Below are 24,105 nucleotides of genomic sequence, written 5' to 3' on the forward strand. Positions count from 1 at the left end.
CTGACTAAGTTCATTTTCTATTCTTTGTTTTTTCATCCATCTGAATCCGAGTTTAGAATTGAAAGCTCAAATCGTCTTGATTTAAAAAGTGTGAACCTTTTGTCCCTTTCATGTAATTCCCATTCATGATTACGTGTGTATATATGTGTATATATATATATATATATATATATATACAGATCAATAGACATAATACTGTACAGGGGGAAGCTTACTTTGTCATTCCCATCAATAACATGTTTCACCAGTGACCAATTTGGTTTTGTTGACTTTGGAATCGTTCTTCTTTGATCTTCTTTCTTGTTCAGCCCAGTCTTGGTTATTGTTGCAGGGATCTGGAGTGAATCCCAAATCTATTAGACACCAAATCACCTAACATGCATGTATTTTGATTTTCGGAAGAACCCATTAAAGTGTTCAAAGGCAGGGTGTGGTCACTTTGTTTTTTTTTTTATATTTTAGGATAAATGGAATAAAATACACCGATATATGTGGTGTGTAGCTTCATGGCCACAGTCAGATCCAGTTCTGACAAAAGCCTGGAGGCCAAAATGTCCTTTGTCTCAGCCTGGTCAAACAATCCAGACCAGTTAAGATTGAAGATTCTTATTTTTCAATCAGGCAAACTGCCGGACACCACTTGTCTGAACCTTTGATCTTTGATCATTGCACACACACGACCTTCATCCATCTCCAAGCAGCACGTGTTACTTTTTAAACATCTTTGTGGCATGTGTTGGAAAGGCCTCCCTTTCTGTGGACCCCCCCCTCCCCCCGCCCCCCCCCATCCAGACCTTCACATGTAGCACGCATGTGCAATATTCCCGCCATATGTGCGACTCGTGCGAGAACGTCACCGCATGCAACCGCTGCCATGTGCCTTGTAAAGTGAACTCTGCCATGGTTCTTGTCTTCTTAGGAGCGGGCTAGCATGTTTTAATCCCTGCTCTTTAACTGCCGTGCAGGATTAACTTGGGGATTGGGGGGGGGGGGGGGGGGGGGGGGGGTTCTGGCTCCCTCGTGGTAAATAAAGAGTGTTTTATTCTGATCCTGCTGTGTTGGACGGTTACGGTGGAAAAAAGCACGTAGGAGCTGGTGTGATTCTCACCGGCGTGAAAAACAAACCGGCTAATAGGCTCAATGTATAATCTGGCACACGCTTACATCCATAAAGGCCGAGGTGCTAAGTGACGGCACTTAATCTCTGGCCCGGCGAAAAAGAAGGCAAGTGGCGCGTTCGGCGGTTCTGGAGCGACGTTATCTGAGCACGCCAGAGGCAGAATCGCTTCCTGCAACATGCGCCCGCGTGCACGATACCGCAATCTCCGGACGATACGCCTCTACTTATTTCACTCGCTTTGAACCCTGCGGCTTAAACAATGGCACCACTAACGTATGGATTTTTACGGGTCAAAAAGCATTAAGCCCACGATACGGGGGTGATGCGTTCGGGTGCATCATGTAACTCCGAGCTCCATGCCTGACTATTGGTCTTCCTCAAAGGAAAATCTTCCTCCTCAGAATCGCAATCATCAAAGAACTGATCAAATACTTCGCCAACAGAGATGAAAGTGTTGTTCTGTCTCTCCCTATAAATGTTAAAAGATATATGTTTTTAAATTTGGTAGATGCGACTTCTATACAGTAGTAATTACGGTACTCTATTTACATGGAAGCGTTTTTTGGTCTTGGGAGAAAATACAAGTCTACCAAGCTTGATGGCTGTGATCTGAAGCTTTGTGATGTCATCGGTTTGGTTGTTTATCATCTCAGACTTCAGCTGAGCGTCACAGTCCTCGGCAGTCCTTTGGAGGGTGCCTGCGAGGTACAATCCAGAGTTTCCTTCAAGACGGGAAAAGAAATACACGTCTGAGGCCTGATTCATTAGAACTATTTTATTTTTGGCACAGATGCCAGATCTTATCGGTAAATCTAGTTTTCTCCATCCATCCTCCACAGACAGTGGAAGATGGATGGAGTGACACACTTTTTCTCTGAGAGTGGTTGCTTGGATTTTTAGTGCGTGCGTGTGTGTGTGTGTGTGTGTGTGTGTGTGTGTGTGTGTGTGTGTGTGTGTGTGTGTGTGTGTGTGTGTGTGTGTGTGTGTGTGTGTGTGTGTGCACGTGCATGTGTGTGTGTGTGAGAGACTCTCTTCTCACGGTACTGCCATGGCAGGAGCCCTCAGACTGCGATTGAGCTCGATGGGAACCAAATACCCATGGGACGACCGTCCACAGCTATTCCGACTGATTGACGGATTAATTGCAAACACACACACACACACACACACACAAACAGTCAGACACGCCATGTGCTGTACGTGTATTGGATTTCCATGTTCATTTTCACCTACTGTCTGTAACGCTTCCCTTCTACCCCAGTTCCAAAAATGTTGGGCCATTACGTAAGGTGCAACTCTGTCGATGCAGTTTTAGATCAAAGACATTGTGGGACATTTACGTCAAAAACTTCCACAGTTGTTTGACAAAAATAGATCAATCTAGGCGTTACGCATAAGGCATGTGGGCCCCTACAAGAGGCTCCAATCAGGCCTAAAAAACTAGTAAACGGTAAATACTTCAAAGAAAACTGGATTTTGTGAATGCTGAAGGTTGAATAAAGCTGATCTCCTTTGATCTCAACTTCTCCGCTGGAAATCATAGCAGAGCGAAGGAGATCAGCACCTTTTGCCATGGAGATGCTGAGATCAAAGATTGTCTCCTGCTTTGACCTCCATGAGGTACCTCTCTCATCCACTTTGTATGGGACAATTTCTTGTGTGTTTTTTGGTGATTTATTCAGAAATGGTTAAAGATATATAAAGCACGCACATCTAAATAAGAGTCATTTCAAGAACAAGCTGCATGTTTTGATATTTGAATGGTTTAAATTGGTTAAAGATTGCAGGAGGTATAGCGCGGCGGCCTTCAGCATTCACACAATTTGCTGCAAAGTCAGTGTGACTTTGTAAAAACACCCATACTGCAACAGCTAAAGGAGAATTTTTTTACATTTCACTGTATTATCCCAGAAAGTATCAATAAAATTAACTTTATGCTGAGATTGTAGTTATTTTATGACATAAAATGCTCTTTCTAGTCAATAAGTTTGAAAAGCTGCTGTTTTATTTGCCAAATATTCACCAAGATCTTTATTATATTAGGCTATTCGAATCATTTGTGGAGTGACTGGGGAGGTATTGACAGATCCAACCACTCGGGGAAGCTGTAGAAGCATGGACTCCAGAGCGAGAGAGAAACAAAATCCTGTAATTTAACATTTGTGTAATGCCTTTGTTTTTTTGTTTTGGTTTTTTTTTAAATCAATGTGGGTGTGAAGTAATTGTCTGCCAGTGTTTATTCACCCATTTAATCGGAGCACCCTGTTGTGTGCGAAAGGCTTTCGCTCCGGCATCAGGTCACAAATCGAGACGCGCAAAGACGAGGCGTGAACAAATATGCTAATTACGCCCACAAGCAGAACGCCGTCTTATCTTCTTGGATCCAAAATGCTTAAATACTCCGACTGCCAGTAGGGATTGCTTGTGTCGGCATTCAGAACGACACCTTTTATTCACGTGCACGCTGCAGGAGTGTGTACTCCCAAGGCCTGGTGCAAACACACACACACACATGCAGGTCAAGGACCGACTTGGCTGCCACCATGCCACACTTTCCCTACATCCAGCTGGACGGCGCTCCACGCTGACTCAGCAATGATTAACCAGCTTCATTAACTTGTCCTCCCGGTCTGGTGAGACGGAGACACTGAGCAGGAAATTCACTGACTTGTATGCTTTTGTGATTACGTGCATAATAGCCTGTTTGTGTGTGGTGTGTGTGCGTGTGTGTGTGTGTGTGTGTGTGTGTGTGTGCGCATGAGTGGATGCTGGAACAAAGCATTTGATGCATTTGGAAAATGCTCCTCAAACTTCTGCTTATCTCGTCTTCCTGAGAGACTCCGCCTCTTTAAAGTGCTCTTTTTGTATTCAGTAGTGAAAATAAGCTGTTGAATAGTAAGCAAATGTCTTTTCTTTCCCAGCATGCCTCTGTCACAACTTTTTACAGATTATTGTTGCTGCCTTTGTCTCTATGGTACATTTGATGAAATTTCATGAAATTTCACCAAAAACCAAGTATTAAATACATGTTAAAAAATAAAGAATAAAACAGAAAATAAGTACAAATAAAAGACAAAAAAAATTTGTTAAAAATACAGACTAAAATGCTTCAGATAAATGATATACAAAGATTTCTTAGTTTGATTTTTTTTTAAATCGGGAAAATAAATAAATAAACTTGTAATTAAATAAGTAAAAAAAATCTTTGATAAAGAAATATCCTAAAGATAGATATGAACTAATGATGACAATGCCCTTTATATATGTAAAACTAAAATGAAAAAAATGGCATTATTTTTGATTGTTTCGTATGAGAATTCCGATTTTTTTTAAATCTTCATGCAAAAAAACCACAACGTTCAAACATTAGTGGTTTGTTTTCTTTAAATGAATAGATAGATAAAAAAATTACGTATTGGTACAAAAAGTGCAAAAGTTGAGTTTCTTTGATTCCTGTGCTACACAATGAATGAAATATTTCGCTGATTCAATGATTTGATGGAGGATCAAAGAGATGATCAAAGAGCTGCCATTAAAAACTGCTTTGGAGAATCTGCTCTGTAATCTGAAGAGTCAGTGCGGCTTGTCCAGCAGCGTGACCTTACATCTGACAAACCCCGCACGTCAGCAATGTTCCCAAGTTTCTCTACACAGACTCATCATTTGCGAGGCAAAGTAGGGGTGTGGCCTGATTGCTAACACGACGGGCAGGTGTACCACACACACACACACACACTAAACACAGCTTTCTCCACCTGATTCATTCATACAGATCAGGTGTGTATCAGCAGACAAGCGTCTCTGGGCGTGTCCACACATGTCAGGATCAGTACATCAAGTCTATTTGTAGAACCGCCAGTGGAATAACGAGTCGCTGGAGCACCTGAACGCCTTCACCCCACTTCCTGTTTCTGATGACACATTTAAGAGCGTCCACAAACATTCTATCTGAGTACAACATGTCAGCGTAGAGGTTCTGAAAAGTTGACATCACACGGGAGATGTCACAGTGCCAAGATGGCATTCAAAGTATGTGCTGCATTGTAATTGGATTTTCCTGTTTGGTTCTGAATCGAGTCATGTTTACAGCGTTTCACGTACGACAAAAGAAAAAATCAAAAGGTTTAACAATCTTGTTTCACTTGTTTCTGAACATGAAAGGAAATGATGTCAACCAAAACACTGGGACGAGATTGAAATAAACATAAATAATCCGAAAAGCCTCAGAACTTCACATTAAAAAATCTCATCTGCTGTTCAGACTCTCTATATAGGATTCAACCAATCATCGTATTATTATCACGGTCCCAGGAGAAGCAGCTAATTTGTCTCATCGAAACATTCAAATGTAAAAAAAACTCACACATCATCTGCAAACTCCCACATCCTCACAGTTAATCCAGTGGTGAAGGTTCCCTAACACCCACATGGAAAGAACCTATATGAGGATATATGCGCATATATGAAACATATATGCAGTTTATATGCACATATATGACAATATATATGCTGCATACATGCATATATATGCCACATATAGGCAAAATTTAGGTGCATATATGTGAATATACAGGCCATATAGGTCTCCTGTACTGCTTCTTTATTTCCACACACACACACACACACATATATATATGTATATCGCTTTGGCAACTATCATACATTATCAAGGCAATAACTAAGAACTAACTAAAAAACAATTATGCAAGAACATATAGGTACATATATGCACACATATACGTGCATATATGTACCTATATGTGCATATATGGACCTATATAGGTACATATATGCGCATATGGGTACATATATGTGCATATATGTACCTATATGTACATAAAATATAGGAAAACGGCCAATTTTATCTATGTCACATATATTCAAAACCTATATTCAAAACCTATATTAAAACATATATGTTTATATAGGTTCTTTCCATGTGGGCAATATCGGTATACCGGTTAAAACCAACACCACATATGCTTGAAACTCATAAAACAAACCAGAAAATAAAACTCGCCCCGATCTCCCTCTACTCGCAAACCCCAGTGTTGATAGAATACCTGTTTTTTTTTTCTTTGCTTTGCTTTTCCAGGCTTATGTAAGCATTATGCAAGTCTGCAAGGTCCGGCCTCATTATTGCTGCGGGGCCGTTCGTATTAATCTGTCCTTAAAATGTTTGAAGTCTGCCCCGGGGCTTTAGATGTGCTTGCCAATAATTAGAGAAGGGCGGAGGGGGGGGGGGGGGGGGGGGTAGGGTAGGGTAGGGTAGGGTATTTGGAGCAACACACTCCGAGTTGCTCATTCTTGTGACCGAGCCAGAAACGCCTCATTAAATGCAAAAAACAAGAAAAAAGAAAAATACAACAACGGCATGAATTAGTGTTTAAAGAGAAATTCAAACCTGTTGAATTGTTGAAATTGTTCCCTAATGTGTGCGCTGCAAAATGAGTAGATGGCTTCAGTCATTCAATCCAGTGTGTGGATGGTTGTTTCGTATGAAAATGTATTTATTTTTTGTAAATCTTCATGCAAAAAAACCACAACGTTCAAACATTAGTGTTTTATTCTTAAATGAATAGATAGATTAAAAAAATTACGTATTGGTGCAAAAAGTGCAAAAGTTGAGTTTCTTTGATTCCTGTGCTACAAAATGAATGAAATATTTCGCTGATTCAGTGATTTGAGGGAGGATCAAAGAGATGATCAAAGAGCTGCCATTAAAAACTGCTTTGGAGAATCTGCATTCCCTCCGACTCTGTAATAGAAAATAAACCGAGCCAGAAACGCCTCATTAAATGCAAAAAAAAAAAGAAAAATACAACAACGGAAGAGAAAGTTGATATTTACTTTTTTGTGCTTTGAGCTCATTGTCGCAATAATGCTAGGTCGTTTGACACAAGCTGGAGAGGACTGCAATGTAATCACAGTAAACTAAAATAGACTGATCGCAGAATTCCCAAACAGACGGCAAACCTACCCACATGGAAAGAACCTATATAAACATATATGTTTTAATATAGGTTTTGATATAGGTTTTGAATATATGTGACATATATAAAATTGGCCGTTTTCCTATATTTTATGCACATATATGTACATATATGCACACATATAGGTGTGAATATATGCACACATATATGTGTGAATATATGCGCACATATAGGTGTGCATATATGCACACATATATGTACGTATATGTGCGCATATACATACATATATGTACATAAAATATAGGAAAACGGCCAATTTTATATATGTCACATATATTCAAAACCTATATTAAAACATATATGTTTATATAGGTTCTTTCCATGTGGGCAATTACATGTGATACCAATTTCACGTGTTCGCACATACATAAGTTCTTCTTGCGTAATTGTTTTTTAGTCAGTTCTTAGTTATTGCCTTGATATGACAGTTGTCAAAGTGAGATATATTTCCACACATATATATATATATATATGTGTGGAAATAAAGAAGCAGTACAAGAGACCTATATGGCCTGTATATTCACATATATGTGCCTCAAGTTTGCCTATATGTGGCATATATATGCATATATGCACATATATGCAGCATTTACGTGCATATATGCTGCATATAGGTTTCATATATGTGCATATATCCTCATATAGGTTTTTTCCATGTGGGTAAATGGACTCAAGATGCTCAGCTGTGGAAGTACGTTGTGTAATTGAGAGGCGGAGAGTCACAACAAAACGCTGTTTTGACAGGTACGCTTAGCCAAGCGTCGCGTAATGGAGGCTTTGCCGCGCCGACCTCAGGCACATGCAGAGTGTTGTTGTGGGATCGTGACTCCCGGGAGGAAACCTAGCAGGACGGACCGTCCTCTCAACTTTCGCAACTTCTGTTCCGTGTGAATTTTACAAGCGCTCACTCGGTTACTTGTTGCACTGAACTCATGTGAAGCAACAGAACAGGCGTGTCGGACCTTCGCTACAAATGTCCGCGTGGAACAAGATGAACCGTTAAACCACAAACCTGCATTTCGTCCATTTACACCAATGGGCACCCACATGGAAAGAACCTATATGAGGATATATGCACATATATGACACCTATATGCAGCATATATGACAATATATATGCACATAAATGCTGCATATATGCATATATGCAGCATATATGCACATATATGCTGCATATATGTACATAAATGCAGCATATATGTGCATATATGCATATATGCTGCATATATGTGCATATATGTACATAAATGCTGCATATATGCACATAACTGCTGCATATATGTGCATATATGTGCCTATATATGCACATAACTGCTGCATATATGTGCATATATGTGCCTATATATGCATATAGGTACATATATGTACCTATATGTACATAAAATATAGGAAAACGGCCAATTTGATATATGTTACATATATTCAAAACCTGTATCAAAACCTATATTAAAACATATATGTTTATATAGGTTCTTTCCATGTGGGCACTGTTGGTTTTGAGCGATTGCCTTCCTTGTATTCAGCTTTTTACCGGTAAATTAACCGAAATCGTGCAAAAACTTGTTTTTTATTCTTTGATCTGTCGTAAAGTGTTGATGAACTGATGTCTATAACTCCTAGATTGTGATATCTTGAAATAGAGGTTGTGAAGAACCGCCAAATAATGAAAGTTGAAGTAATCGAGTGAAAAAGGTGCAAAGTTAACGGCAACTTCCATCCATAAAGCGGCATTAGCGCCACCTGCTGGTTCTATCTATCCACATCGTTTCCCACCGCTCTCTTCGTCCCTGATGACTGTTTCCCTTCTTCTTCTTCTTCACTTGGGTTCACCGCGCTTGGCGTCTGTAAAGTTGCACTATGCCATCTGCGGTTTCCAGCTCGTCTATACCATTCCTACTGCGCAAAAGAAAGAAAGAAAGAAAGAAAAGCCCAAGTTGTCACCCTTTTCGTATTTTCTGATCATTTTTCAGCCGCAAAATTGAAATATATCCATGCATTCGAGTCAAAAATAGATAGTTTCCCTTGTTTTTTTTTTCAATATTAAAAACTGTGAATGATTATATTCCAGTTTTGGGTTCAGTGTATTGCTCAAGGGCAATTGCCCATGCAGACAGACGGGGGATTGAACCTGCTACCTTCAGCTTGAGAGCCAACCCCCCCCCCCCACCAAAAAAAAATAAATCATAAAGAAACAAAATTTCTATTTCTACTCCAAAATCAATCGCTCTTCAGTGAAAAGTTGCATATCTGCACTGATAGCCATCAGTCCGGCCCTGGGTAGATGGCAGCAGTTGAACCATCAACCTGGTTGCTATGGTAATCACGTTCACGAACATTGTTTGCTGTCGTCTCCTCACACTCCGACTGATAACCCGATAACCTCACATCGTACGACCGTCCCACATGGAAAGAACCTATATAAACATATGTGCTTTAATATGGGCTTTGAATATATGTGACATATATAAAATGGGCCGTTTTCCTATATTTTATGTGCATATATGTACATGCAATACATGTGTATATATATGACAATATATATGCAGCATATATGTGCATATATGCAGCATATATATTGTCATATATGTGCATATATATTGTCATATATGCACATGTATGCAGCATATATATTGTCATATATGCAGCATATATTGTCATATGTGCATATATGCAGCATATATATTGTCATATATGCGCATATATGCAGTATATATATTGTCATATATGTGCATATATATTGTCATATATGTGCATATATATTGTCATATATGCAGCATATATATTGTCATATATGTGCATATATGCTGCATATATGTGCATATATGTGCATATATGTGCATATATGCAGCTCACTCTGGAATGAGCTGCCTATCAACATCAGGCAGGCTTCCTCGCTCCCTGTTTTCAAATCCCTTTTAAAAACCCACTTTCATTCTTTGGCTTTTAATACACCTTGACTTATTTTCATCTTGTTTGATATCATATAACTTGTAGTAAGCTTGTTTGTTTGTTTGTTTTACATGTTTTCTATGTTTTATGCCTTGTCTCTTCTGTGCTTTTTGAATTAACTTTGAATTATTTTATTCATTTTATTTGATGTTTTTGATGTACAGCACTTTGCTTACCTTTTGGTTTTTTTAAATGTGCTTTATAAATAAAGATTGATTGATTGATTGATTGATTGATATATGCTGCATATAGGTTTCATATATGTGCATATATCCTCATATAGGTTCTTTCCATGTGGGCTCATACGGCCACATTGCTTTAACACCTAGTTGTGTAACGTGTACATGGAGAACAGATCTGTTTTTTTGTTTTATTTGGTGGGGGGGGGGGGGGTTGGGGGGTTGGGGGTGTTGTGCCTTTCAGACGTGCTCGTTGGGGGCAAAACAACCCAAAACAGGTGGAAACAGCCTATTAATTGTTAATGTGTGACAGGTACATGTGGAAAAAACCCCGACAACAACTGCCTGAGAGCAGTTTGGTAAAGTAATTACAAGCAGATGTGAACCTGAAGGAGGTTCCAGGTCAGTGAAAGCGATGTATTAATGTGTGTGTGTGTGTGTGGGTGTGTGTGTGTGTGTGTGTGTGCGTGTGCGTGTGCGTGTGTGGCAAGTAGAAAACATTTGAGAGAAAAGCGAGCATTTGGAAATACCTGTTCATTCCTGGAGTTCAGTGTTGTGGCACGGAGGGTGGACTCAAGGGTCATTGGAAGCGGCCGCGACGCTGCAGACAAAGACAACAAAGCATAACGAACACTATTTAAAAACAAAACAAAAAACCTTACGATCTTGAGAGAAAACAGACGTCACGCTGGTTTAGTGGCGTTCCCGTCTCGTGTCAGTGGCTTGAATCCAGGCTTCTGCGTGTGGTTTCTCTAGTTCAGGGGTGCTTCAATACGTCGATCGCAAATGTAGTAATAGTAGATCAAAGAGATGATCAAAGTAAAGATGATCAATGTAATGAAACTAATTTACCTTTCCGAACTACGAGTACAATCGAACGCAGCGTCAGATGACGGATTAATGTTTCTGACAAACAACGACGCTAAGTGTGGCGAAGCTAACAAGCTAGTCAGCGAGTTACCGCAAATTTGAAGCCCCCCCTAAAAAACGAGTGGGGGGGCTGGACCAAGTGAGAAGACAAAGACGAGTCTCTTTCATGAGGAATGGGAGGTGGACTGTTTTTCACGATGTCATTTTCGAAGTGCGTTTGTCTCGTCTGCCAGTCGACCGTCACAATACCAAAGATCAAAGTAACATCAAAGTAAACTCGGGTAATTACAATGTTCATAGTTAATTATGTCGTGTTGCTCAATATTGGCTCATACGGTTTTGCAAGGTCCATCATTATACATTGTACATATAAAGAATCCTCAATATATTTGAAAATGAATATACGTTTTGCATTTTTGTAGTGGGTAGATCACTTTGACTTGGTGGTTTTATAAAGAGCTCGATGCTGAAAAAGTGTGGCCACCTCTGCTCTAGTTATTCTCACTGATTGGGTCCAACGCTGACGTTTAGAACGGTCGGCATGGTAACAAAGCGGCTCGTACTCACACTTTCTCAACCCTGGTTCAATTCCTGGGGGGGGGGGGGGCTTGTTGCATTCAGGCCACGTTTACACGACAACATTTCAGGTGAAAATGCATTTTTACGGCTGAAAATGGGGGTTACTGGGTGCTGAAGCTACACGGTTTCCAAGGTATGGAAATAATCCGGTACGTTTGCTGTGCGGAGTCGTGAAAGTGACATTTCTCATCACAACACACTCACAGTCTTTGCATCTCTTCCGTTGACGACGCGGCCGTGCGGATTGGAAACCGATACCGTGTTTGGAATATGGAGTGATGGGATGGGTTTTGAGTGCGCGCTGTCAATAACGCGTTGAGGAGAGAGGACACTCACGTGGACTCGTTCTAGATGAACTGAAGCATGCAGGCGTGGCGGCCCACATGGAAAGAACCTATATAAACATATATGTTTTAATATAGGTTTTGATATAGGTTTTGAATATATGTGACATACATAAAATTGGCCGTTTTCCTATATTTTATGTACATATAGGTACCTATATGTACCTATATGCACATATATGTACATATATGTGTAATATAGGAATATAGGAAAACGGCCAATTTTATATATGTCACATATATTCAAAACCTATATCAAAACCTATATTAAAACATATATGTTTATATGGGTTCTTTCCATGTGGGGACAGTTGCCAAAGTGAGATATGGGCTATATATATACATATATGTGCGCATATATGCACACTTATATGTGCGCATATATGCACACCTATATGTGCGCATATATGCACACCTATAGGTGCATATATGCACCTCAATTTTCCTATATGTGGCATATATACGCATAGATGCAGCATATATGTGAATATATGCAGCATATCTATTGTCATATGTGTGCATATATGTGCATATAGGTTTCATATATGTGCATATATCCTCATATAGGTTCTTTCCATGTGGGGGTGCAGCGCTTTGTATTGTCCCCATGCAGGCTAGTGATTTGCATCATCGCTAGAAGGGTCCCTCTGCGTGTGTGTGTGTGTGTGTGTGTGTGTGTGTGTGTGTGTGTGTGTGTGTGTGTGTGTGTGTGTGTGTGTGTGTGTGTGTGTGTGTGTGTGTGTGTGTGTGTGTGTGTGTGTGTGTGTGTGTGTGTGTGTGTGTGTGTGTGTGTGTGTGTGTGTGTGTGTGTACCAGGTGGGTTACCATAGTAATATTTCTCTCACTTCCTGTCCATGTTTTCTGTATGTGCGTTGCCACAGAAACGGACATATTCTCTCGCCTGCTGCCTTTGTCCCTTTTTTATCATTTTTTTTCATTTTTTTTTCATTTTGGTCAGAAATAGAACAGGAACCACATGCTGCAGCGGCCCCTGTACGTCTGAGCGGCATTAGTCATCCCCGCTGCACGGCACCAGTCCAGTCAGTGGAGTCGTTCATCTTTCCAGTGGCAGGCACTGAGTGACGGCGCCGTGTTGGCTTAACCCTTTACGGGCCAGAATATCAAACCCGGCAGTGTGATTAGAGGATACCGTATTTCCCGCACTATAAGCGCACCTAAATACCTCAAATGTTCTCAAAAGCTGCCAGTGCGCCTTATAACCCGGTGCGCCTTATATATGGAAGAATTGCTCTACTTGAGACTGCTATTTGAACATCTGAACAACCAGAAGCTTTTATTTTGACAAGCGGATGTTCAGAGGGACGACACTCCACACAACACATTCATCACTCATGGTTGCACACCAACATTCTAACAAACCAAAATAAACTAGATGAAATAATGACTCCCTAAACTGGGGAACAAAAACACATCAACACAATCAACACAACACCAAGCCCAACAACAACCCACAATAACCTCCAACAACACAACACATGAATTCCCATCATGCCTTGCATCCTGAGCTCCTCAGTGCAGCCGGTAGCTGCAATGCATTATGGGAGTTTCTGTTTGTGGTGTTTTAAATGCAATTATTGGGGGTTCTATTTGGTTTGTGGTGTCGGTAATAATTGTGTTGTGTTGTGTTTTTGTTGCTTAGTTCATGTAGTTTAGTTTATTAGCGGTAGTTGTAAGTGAAGAAGGTTTTGTGTGTAGTGTCCTCCTGGCATAGGCTGCAGGTAGGACTATCAAAATAAAGTGCGTGCACCTCTCTGGGTGTTAGAATCAGTGGAAAATGTAACCTAATGGCTTTGAGCTATGAAGGTTATGACCACTGGTCTATTCTATGCGCCTTATAATCTGGTGTGCCTTATAGTGTGGAGAATACGGTACTTAGACGACAATCGTGACTTAAAACGTCCCCATATTGATGAGAAATGCCCAACCGAAGCTTTGCCTTGAGGTTTCACGTGACGTTTGGTATACTGATTATCTCAGCTTCTCTTTTCGCACACTTGTAATCTCTTTTTCGCCCCTCTTTCCGCTAAACAATGCTATCTTGATTTGACTCGGCTGATTAGAAAAGCTGGATTAAACGCTGCAACGAGGCAGAAAATAGCATTAGTCAAACTTTTGGTTTAACGCACATTAAGTGCACCCACATGGAAAGAACCTATATAAACATATATGTTTTAATGTAGGTTTTGAAATAGGTTTTGAATATATGTGGCATATATAAAATTGGCCGTTTTCCTATATTTTATGTACATATATGCACATATACGCACATATATGTACATATACGTATGCGAATGTACATATATGCACATATAAGCAACTTATATGTACATATATTTTTCCTACATTTTCCTATATTTTATGCACATATATGTATATATATATTTTTCCTACATTTCCTATATTTTATGCACATACATGTACATATATGTATGTTTACAGATATTTGTCCTACATTTTCCTATATTTTATGCACATATATGTATATTTACAGATATTTTTTTCCTACATTTTCCTATATTTTATGCACATATATGTATATATATATTTTTCCTACATTTCCTATATTTTATGCACATACATGTACATATATGTATATTTACTGATATTTTTCCTACATTTTTCTATATTTTATGCACATATATGTATATTTACAGATATTTTTTTCCTACATTTTCCTATATTTTATGCACATATATGTATATATATATTTTTCCTACATTTCCTATATTTTATGCACATACATGCACATATATGTATATTTACAGATATTTTTTTCCTACATTTTCCTAGATTTTGTACACAGATATGTACGTATTTGCGCGTATATGAACATATGCGCACATATATGTATGCGTATATGCAGCATATATGGAGCATTTATGTGCACATATGCAGCATTTATGTGCATATATGCAGCATATATATTGTCATATATGATGCATATAGGTGTCATATATGTGCATATATCCTCATGTAGGTTCTTTCCATGTGGGCAGAGCTGTCCCGACAGATAACGGGTCAGAAATGGTTGAAATAAACAAGCGGGGAGGGCAGACGAGGAAAACGACTGCCTTCAGTCTGCAGACAACAAGTACAGTTTAAACAAGCGGCACTGAAACACTCACGTTGCTGTGTGATGGTGCTCTGTGACTCTCGTGGGCCGAGTCCTAACTGAATGATTCCAAAATGTGATTTGCGGTCCTGTAACATGTGATCCCATTAACCTCAATGGGTCTGAGTAGTATTTGGGTACCGGCTGGGATATCATCCTGCATGAGAGCTTTGCGACTGACTGGCTGGCTCAACTGACACACACATATATTGGGCGTCTAAGCGCCTGGCTTCTTAGATTGCATGTTTGACGAATATCTTGAGATTCAAATCTTTCTTCTTATTCGGACACATCTTTTGGCACGCTATTTTTGGGGACATGGTGGCTATGTTCTAACTCTTCGAAATCTTTTAAACGTTTTGAGGGACTTGGACTTTTATGCAAATATTTTCACTTTGATCTCAGTCGAGATGGGGGAATCAAAGCTTTGATCTCACAAGTGAGTGTCTCGGCCACTGCAGCATTCACACTCGCATTTGCTTCAGGAAATGCAATCTAGTTCAAATCGGCTTGATGTTGAGATTTGAAAATATGTTTTTGTCCTTTAAATCTTGACTTAAAAGTCCAAAAACATACGAGTGAAATGGAAGAGCATTCTGTCAGCATTCCTTCCATTTCACAGGTCGACACTGGAGAGCTGGGGCTCCTCCGTCCCTCAACGGAGTCCCGCCAGGCAGAAGCTGCAGAGGAGGCCTCTTGTTTAACTTTTCCAACTGTTTGCCTTTTTTTTTTTTTTGCATCGTGCAGCGTGTAGAAGGCAGGCTGTGCGCACGCAGATGTGCACCCGTCAAGCTGCGTGTGAGGTCAAGCGGTGAGGGAAAAGCGTTTTTCCTCGAGTCAGCGATAAGGAATGGCACACACACACACACACAAGGTGGCTCTACAGGTGGCTGAATGATGGCTGCGTTGCCTCACTGCACTGGGGAGGGTCTAATAACAAGACCGCTGGAGGGACAGACTCAAGAAAATAGTGTTGATTGGGGCCCAAATCTGAGATGAAGAAAAAAGAAAATAAGAACTTTCCCAGTGTGAGAAGCAGTGATGAGTCATCGAGTCTACCAGCACTTCTGCTTTATCTTTCCTACGACATTACCCACATGGAAAGAACCTATGAGGATATATGCACATATATGAAACCTATATGCAGCATATATGCACATATATGCTGCATATATGCACATAAATGCTGCATATACATGGTCATATATGTGCATGTATGCAGCACTTATGTGCACATATGCTGCATATAGGTTTCATATATATGCACATGTATTATATGTACATATATGTACATATATAAGTACACATATATGGTCATATATGTGCATATATGCAGCACATATGTGCATATATGCTGCATATAGGTTTCATATATATGCACATGTATTATATGTACATATATGTGCATATATGTACATATATAAGTACACATATATGTGCATATATGCTGCATATAGGTTTCATATATATGCACATGTATTATATGTACATATATGTACATATATGCGCATATATATGCATATATGTACATATATGTACATAAAATATAGGAAAACGGACAATTTTATATATGTCACATATATTCAAAACCTATATCAGAACCTATATTATAACATATATGTTTATATAGGTTCTTTCCATGTGGGTAAATGAGTCGCTGTAACGTCCAATCAACCCTGACTTCATCTCAGACTTGATTTATTTGGTATTCAGCATCTTTTGGGATTTTTAAAAATGCTCTGAACTCTATATGACTCCACCCGTCGAGGCTAAACCTCCCTAAACCTCCCACAAAATAAATAATGACTCTTTTTCTCATTTTATTTGCGCACACGAAATGCATTCTCAAGAGGGCTTTGAAAGAAGGCCTACTAAAATAGCTAAAACCACAGGAAATGGTAAAAATAGCAAAACAAGAAAACCAACCTTGATTCAGGATTTATAAAAGGGAAAATGGTTCAAATGGAGGGAAAAACACAAAACTGCTAAGAAAACAAAACAAAACTAATAAGTGCAAAAATGTAGGAGACCTCTAAGATAGCCCATTACTTCCAGCGTTGTTGATTCATTCCTTCCATCCTGTTATTAGTCTCAGATGTACGCATTTAGACCATGGAAGGAAACAGGAGTATAAAATCCATGGGGAACATGCAAACTCCATACTGGACATCAAAGTCCAACAACCCCACATGGACAGAACCTATATAAACATATATGTTTTTAATATAGGTTTTGAATATATGTGACATATATAAAATTGGCCGTTTTCCTATATTTTATGCACATATAGGTACACATATGTACATATATGCACACATATAGGTGTGCCTATATGCGCACATATAGGTACATATATGGTACATATATGCACACATATAGGTGTGCATATATGCACACATATAGGTACGTATATGTGCGCATGTATGTACATATATGTACATAAAATATAGGAAAACGGCCAATTTTATATATGTCACACATATTCAAAACCTATATTAAAACATATATGTTTATATAGGTTCTTTCCATGTGGGCAATCACATGTGATACCAATTTCACGTGTTTCGCACATACATAAGTTCTTCTTGCATAAGTGTTTTTTAGTTAGTTCTTAGTTATTGCCTTGATATGACAGTTGCCAAAGTGAGATATATGGGCTATATATGTATATATATATGTGGAAATAAAGAAGCAGTACAGGAGACCTATATGGCCTGTATATTCACATATATGTGCCTCACGTTTGCCTATATGTGGCATATATATGCATATATGCACATATATGCTGCATATATGCACATAAATACTGCATATATGCAGCATATATGCAGCATATATGTGCATATATGCATATATATGCAGCATATATGCACATAAATACTGCATATATGCAGCATATATGTGCATATGTGCAGCATATAGGTTTCATATATGTGCATATATCCTCATATAGGTTCCTTCCATGTGGGACATCCCGTAATTCAACATAGAACTCTCAGAAACTGTCACTATAGCAACGGCTGTTCAGAAGGAGCCTGAGTTCTCTTAAAGAAGCTTACTTTGTGTTCAGGCCTTCGGGGGAAGACGTCACCGAAGAGACGAAATGGTGTTTTTTCAAGATAAAAGCACGGATGTAATAGGGATGTAGCCGTCCAGAAGCAAGCTGAAGACATAAACACATTAGAGCACCCTTGTAAGCTCTGTCTGGATAAGGCATTAGATAAATTGCTGCAGTGTCTCCTGTCTTATCCTCCTCCTCCTCCTCCCCTCCTCCTCCTCCTCCTCCTCCTCCTCCTCCTCCTCCTCCTCCTCCTCCTCCCTCCTCCTCTCTCTGACCCCTTCTCTCGCCCGACGCAGAGGAATGCATGACCACAGATTCAGATGACTCACATGTTCGCCAAAGACCGAGACTTCTCGGGGTTTCCAACGGTCGGTTACAAGCTCAGGTCTGCCCACATGGAAAGAACCTATATAAACATATATGTTTTGATATAGGCTTTGAATATATGTGACATATATAAAATTGGCCGTTTTCCTATATTTTATGCACATATATTGTCATATGTGTACCTATATGCACATATAGGTACATATATGTGCATAAAATATAGGGCATATAGGTACATATATGTACCTATATGCACATACAGGTACATATATGTGCCTATGGGTACATATATGTGCGTAAAATATAGGACATGTATGTAAATATATGTACCTATAGGCACATATATTTACCTGTATGCACATATATGTGTGTAAAATATAGGACATGTATGTACATATATGCGCATACAGGTACATATATGTGCATATATGTACCTATATGCACATATTTGTACACACAGGTACATATATGTGCATAAAATATAGGAAAACGGCCAATTTTATATATGTCACATATATTCAAAACCTATATTAAAACATATATAAAATTGGCTGTTTTCCCTATATTTTATGTGCATATAGGTACATATATGTGCATAAAATATAGGAAAACGGCCAATTTTATATATGTCACATATATTCAAAACCTATATTAAAACATATAAAATTGGCTGTTTTCCTATATTTTATGTGCATATAGGTACATATATGTGCATAAAATATAGGAAAACGGCCAATTTTATGAATGTCACATATATTCAAAACCTATATCAAAACCTATATTGAAACATATATAAAATTGCTGTTTTCCTATATTTTATGTGCATATAGGTACATATATGTGCATAAAATATAGGAAAACGGACAATTTTATAAATGTCACATATATTCAAAACCTATATCAAAACCTATATTGAAACATATATAAAATTGGCTGTTTTCCTATATTTTATGTGCATATAGGTACATTATATGTGCATAAAATATAGGAAAACGGCCAATTTTATAAATGTCACATATATTCAACAACCTATATCAAAACCTATATTGAAACATATATGTTTATATAGGTTCTTTCCATGTGGGATTTTCCATATATGCAGCATATATATTGTCATATATGTGCATATATGCTGCATATAGGTTTCATATATGTGCATTTATCCTCATATAGGTTCTTTCCATGTTGGTAACAAGTGGTGTTTGTTGGCGAGGGGGGGCCGACGCCTCCTCCCCCGACTCCACGTATAGTTTGTCGGGGGAACAGATTGCGAATCCATCAGGAGGTGTCCTTAGTTGCTCCTCACAGAAAGCCAGGATTTTTTTTTTTCTTCCATTTCCAAAGTACATGCTGGTTTTCTATTTATGTACGCAGACTACATTAAAAAAATATATACATGTAGGCCGGATTCTATGCAAGGAAACATTTATGATTCAGGTAATGGCTTCTTTGTGCATTGGGCCATTTTCTTGGAACATTTTTTTTTCAGTTTCCTGTTTTTTCTTGTCCAAAAACACGAGTCTGTTCGATTTCCTCTTCTTGTGTCTGTCAGCAGCTTCTATTGTTACATGCACCATCTAGTGGTACAACGTGGTACTGCAACACGGATGGAGCTTTCTTTATTTCCTTCGTCAGTGAAGGTTATGTTTTTCTATATTTATTGTATTTATTGGTTTGTATGTACCCTAGTTTCCAGACTACCCACATGGAAAGAACCTATATAAACATATATGTTTTAATATAGGTTTTGATATCGGCTTTGGATATATGTGGCATATATAAAATTGGCCATTTTCCTATATTTTATGCACATATATGTACATATAAATTTTTTTTATTGTATACAGTATTGCACATTTGCTTGTATATGTATATATTTTACGCTCCTGTTATATATTTTTGTTACTTCTTACCGGGACCTGAGTCCAAATTTCGTATCATTTTCTTGATACGACAATAAAGAATCCTTGAATCCTTGAATATATGCGCATATATGTACATACGTGTGTATATATGTCCTATATTTTATGCACATATGTGTACCTATATGCGCATATAGGTACATATACGTACATATAGGTACGTATATGTACATATATGTGCATAAAATATAGGAAAATGGCCAATTTTATATATGTCACATATATTCAAAACCTATATTAAAACATATATGTTTATATAGGTTCTTTCCATGTGGGATGGGCTATATATATATGTGGAAACAAAGAAGCAGTACAGGAGACCTATATGGCCTGTATATTCACATATATGCACCTCAATTTTGCCTACATGTGGCATATATATGCATAGATGCAGCATATATGTGCATATATGCAGCATGTATATTGTCATATAGGTGCATATATGCTGCATATAGGTTTCATATACGTGCATATATCCTCATATAGGTTCTTTCCATGTGGGAAGCCACACCCATGGAATGTAAAAAGAAAAACAAATCCAATACATTTTTATTTTCACTTTTCTCTTTTTAATGAATGTTTTTTTTTTTTTTTTTTTTTTTCCCCGCCTTCCAGGGTGACTTCACCTGGAGCAGCCTGTCGGGTCGGAGCGTTCGCCTGATGCCGGTCGCCATTCAGAGTCTGTCCGAGCTGGAGAGGGCCCGACTCCAGGAAGTAGCCTACACCCGTTTACACCAAGACTACGACCTGGGATGTCAGATAACCATCCCGAAAGGTGGGGATTGTCTCAGTGTGTGTGCAGTTTTTTGTTTTTTTTTCCTTTTTTCCCTCCTTTTTCCAGAACATTGCAGATTACCCCACATGGAAAGAACCTATATGAGGATATATGCACATATATGAAACCTATATGCAGCATATATGCACATAAATGCTGCATATATGCATATATTTGCCACATATGCAAACTTGGGGCACATATATGTGAATATACAGGCCATATAGGTCTCCTGTACTGCTTCTTTATTTCCACACACACACACACACATATATATATATATATATATATATATATATATATATATCCCATATCTCACTTTGGCAACTGTCATATCAAAGCAATAACTAAGAAACTTTTTCAACTTTTCGAAACTTTTACAACTGACACTTTTTCAACTGTTTGACACTTTTTCAACTTTTTGAAACTTGTTCAACTTTTTGCAACTAGTTCAACTGTTTGACACTTTTTCAACTTTTTGGAAGTTGTTCAACTTTTTGAAACTAGTTCAACTTTTTGAAACTTTTTCAACTTTTTGGAAGTTGTTCAACTTTTTGGAAGTTGTTCAACTTTTTGAAACTAGTTCAACTGTTTGACACTTTTTCAACTTTTTGGAAGTTGTTCAACTTTTTGAAACTAGTTCAACTGTTTGACACTTTTTCAACTTTTTGGAAGTTGTTCAACTTTTGAAACTAGTTCAACTTTTTGAAACTTTTTCAACTTTTTCAAACTAAAAAACAATTATGCAAGAAGAACTTATGTATGTGTGAACACGTGAAATTGGTATCACATGTAATTGCCCACATGGAAAGAACCTACATAAACATATATGTTTTAATATAGGTTTTGAATATATGTGACATATATAAAATTGGCCGTTTTCCTATATTTTATGTACATATATGTACATATATGCGCACATATACGTACCTATATGTGCGCATATATGCACACCTACATGTGCATATATGTACATATATGTACCTATATGTGCGCATATATGCACACCTATATGTGTGCATATGTGCGCATATATGCACACCTATATGTGCGCATATATGCACACCTATATGTGTGCATATATGTACATATATGTACATATATGTATATATATGTGTGCATAAAACATATATGTTTATATAGGTTCTTTCCATGTGGGACAGATTGCAGACCCGAGCCAGACCGTGCTATGTAAGGCTTTATGGTTGTGAGCTCCGGATTGGTGGGATTTGCACATGCTCCACATGCTCTTCCCGTGAAACCTTGTTAGCAAGCTACCATCTTGTCTTTCCACATCCTCGTCCTTCAAGTGTGCGAGAGAGAAGTCGTATTTGGGGAAGTTGTGTGGCAACACATGAATTTAGATGTAAACCATGTGCCGCCTGAGGATTGGGTGCTTCCTGTTTGACCCCTCCCCCCCCCTCCTCCTTCAATAACGACATGTGACTCCCTTTCCCCTGTGGCTGAGTGCTTTCACCCTGCGAGGACACTCGTAAAACGTCATCTATGTATATGTAAATAAGACGTATGGAGGCATAGATAATTATAGTTCTGCACAGCAACTTCACTTGTGCCTCTTGTGTACAATAGATGGCAGCGTGGAGTTGTCGTGCAAACTGTCAAACCTCAAAAAGTGCTATTGAAAACCACATTTTGACAAATCGCTCTTGATTAAAGGTTTCCTCTACACAGAATTAATTCATGCTAAAGCTAAGTGTTAGCATCTTGTTGAGTTTTAAAGGGTTCACGCAACTTTGCTGCTAATTTCCCGTGAAAAATGTTGATTTACAAACCAAATTCTTGATTTAGAGTCTTTTGCACATGAGTTGTAATGCCACCTGTGTGCATGAGGTGGCAGCAGTGAGTAGTAGCATTCTGATACTTGATAAACAATACCATGTAAAACAAAACCTTACATTTTCAAAAGAAAAAAACAACACAACGCAACTTAAAAAAACGTAAAAAACTTTAAAAAAAACCTGCAAAATTGTCTAAAAAATTATTGTAATACTTCCACGTTTGTCCAGGAGATGGCAGCGTGGAGTTGTCGTGCAAACTGTCAAACCTCAAAAAGTGGTATTGAAAACCACATTTTGACAAATCGCTCTTGATTAAAGGTTTCCTGTACACACAATTAATTAACGCTAAAGCTAAGTGTTAGCATCTGGTTGCGTTTTAAAGGGCCACGATGGTTGTTCACGCACCTTTGCTGCTAATTTTTCGTGAAAGTGCCACAAAAATGTTGATTTACAAACCAAATTCTTGATTTAAAGTCTTTTGCACATGAGTTGTAATGCCACCTGTGTGCATGAGGTGGCAGCAGTGAGTAGTAGCATTCTGATACTTGATAAACAATACCATGTAAAACAAAACCTTATATTTTCAAAAGAAAAAAAATGGGCGAACACAACGCAACTTAAAAAAAACTGCAAAATTGTCTATCAAATGCAAAAAATGATTGTAATACGTTGCTTCTTGCGGTCGCCGTGCAGCCTTACGTGGTATTACAAGTCTAAAGGCTAGCTTGGCAGGACCTTCTTTCATCCAATTCCAACGGATTGAAGATCGTCACAGAACGTACGTCTTAATCCAGGTCGGGATCTTCCCACACGGAAAGAACCTATATGAGGATATATGCACATATATGAAACCTATATGCAGCATATATGCACATATATGGCAATATATATGCTGCATATATGCACATATATGACAATATATATGCTGCATATATGCACATATATGCACATATATGACAATATATATGCTGCATATATGCACATATATGCACATATATGGCAATATATATGCGGCATACATGCACATATATGCACATAAATGCTGCATATACGC

At 38.4% G+C, this 24,105-nt stretch overlaps 1 protein-coding gene across 1 annotated transcript in view; it reads left to right on the forward strand.

Annotated features, from left to right (window-relative positions):
* Window positions 1–24,105, forward strand: part of LOC308147408 (rho GTPase-activating protein 6-like) — a 55,046-nt gene that overhangs the window by 12,588 nt on the left and 18,353 nt on the right. The window contains exon 2 of the mRNA XM_080519539.1: window positions 21,093–21,252. Coding sequence (XP_080375665.1) covers window positions 21,093–21,252 — 160 coding nt within the window. The remainder of the gene's footprint in view (window positions 1–21,092; window positions 21,253–24,105) is intronic.

Source organism: Blennius ocellaris (genome assembly GCF_963422515.1).
Source record: "Blennius ocellaris genome assembly, chromosome: 24".
Lineage (NCBI taxonomy): Eukaryota > Metazoa > Chordata > Actinopteri > Blenniiformes > Blenniidae > Blennius > Blennius ocellaris.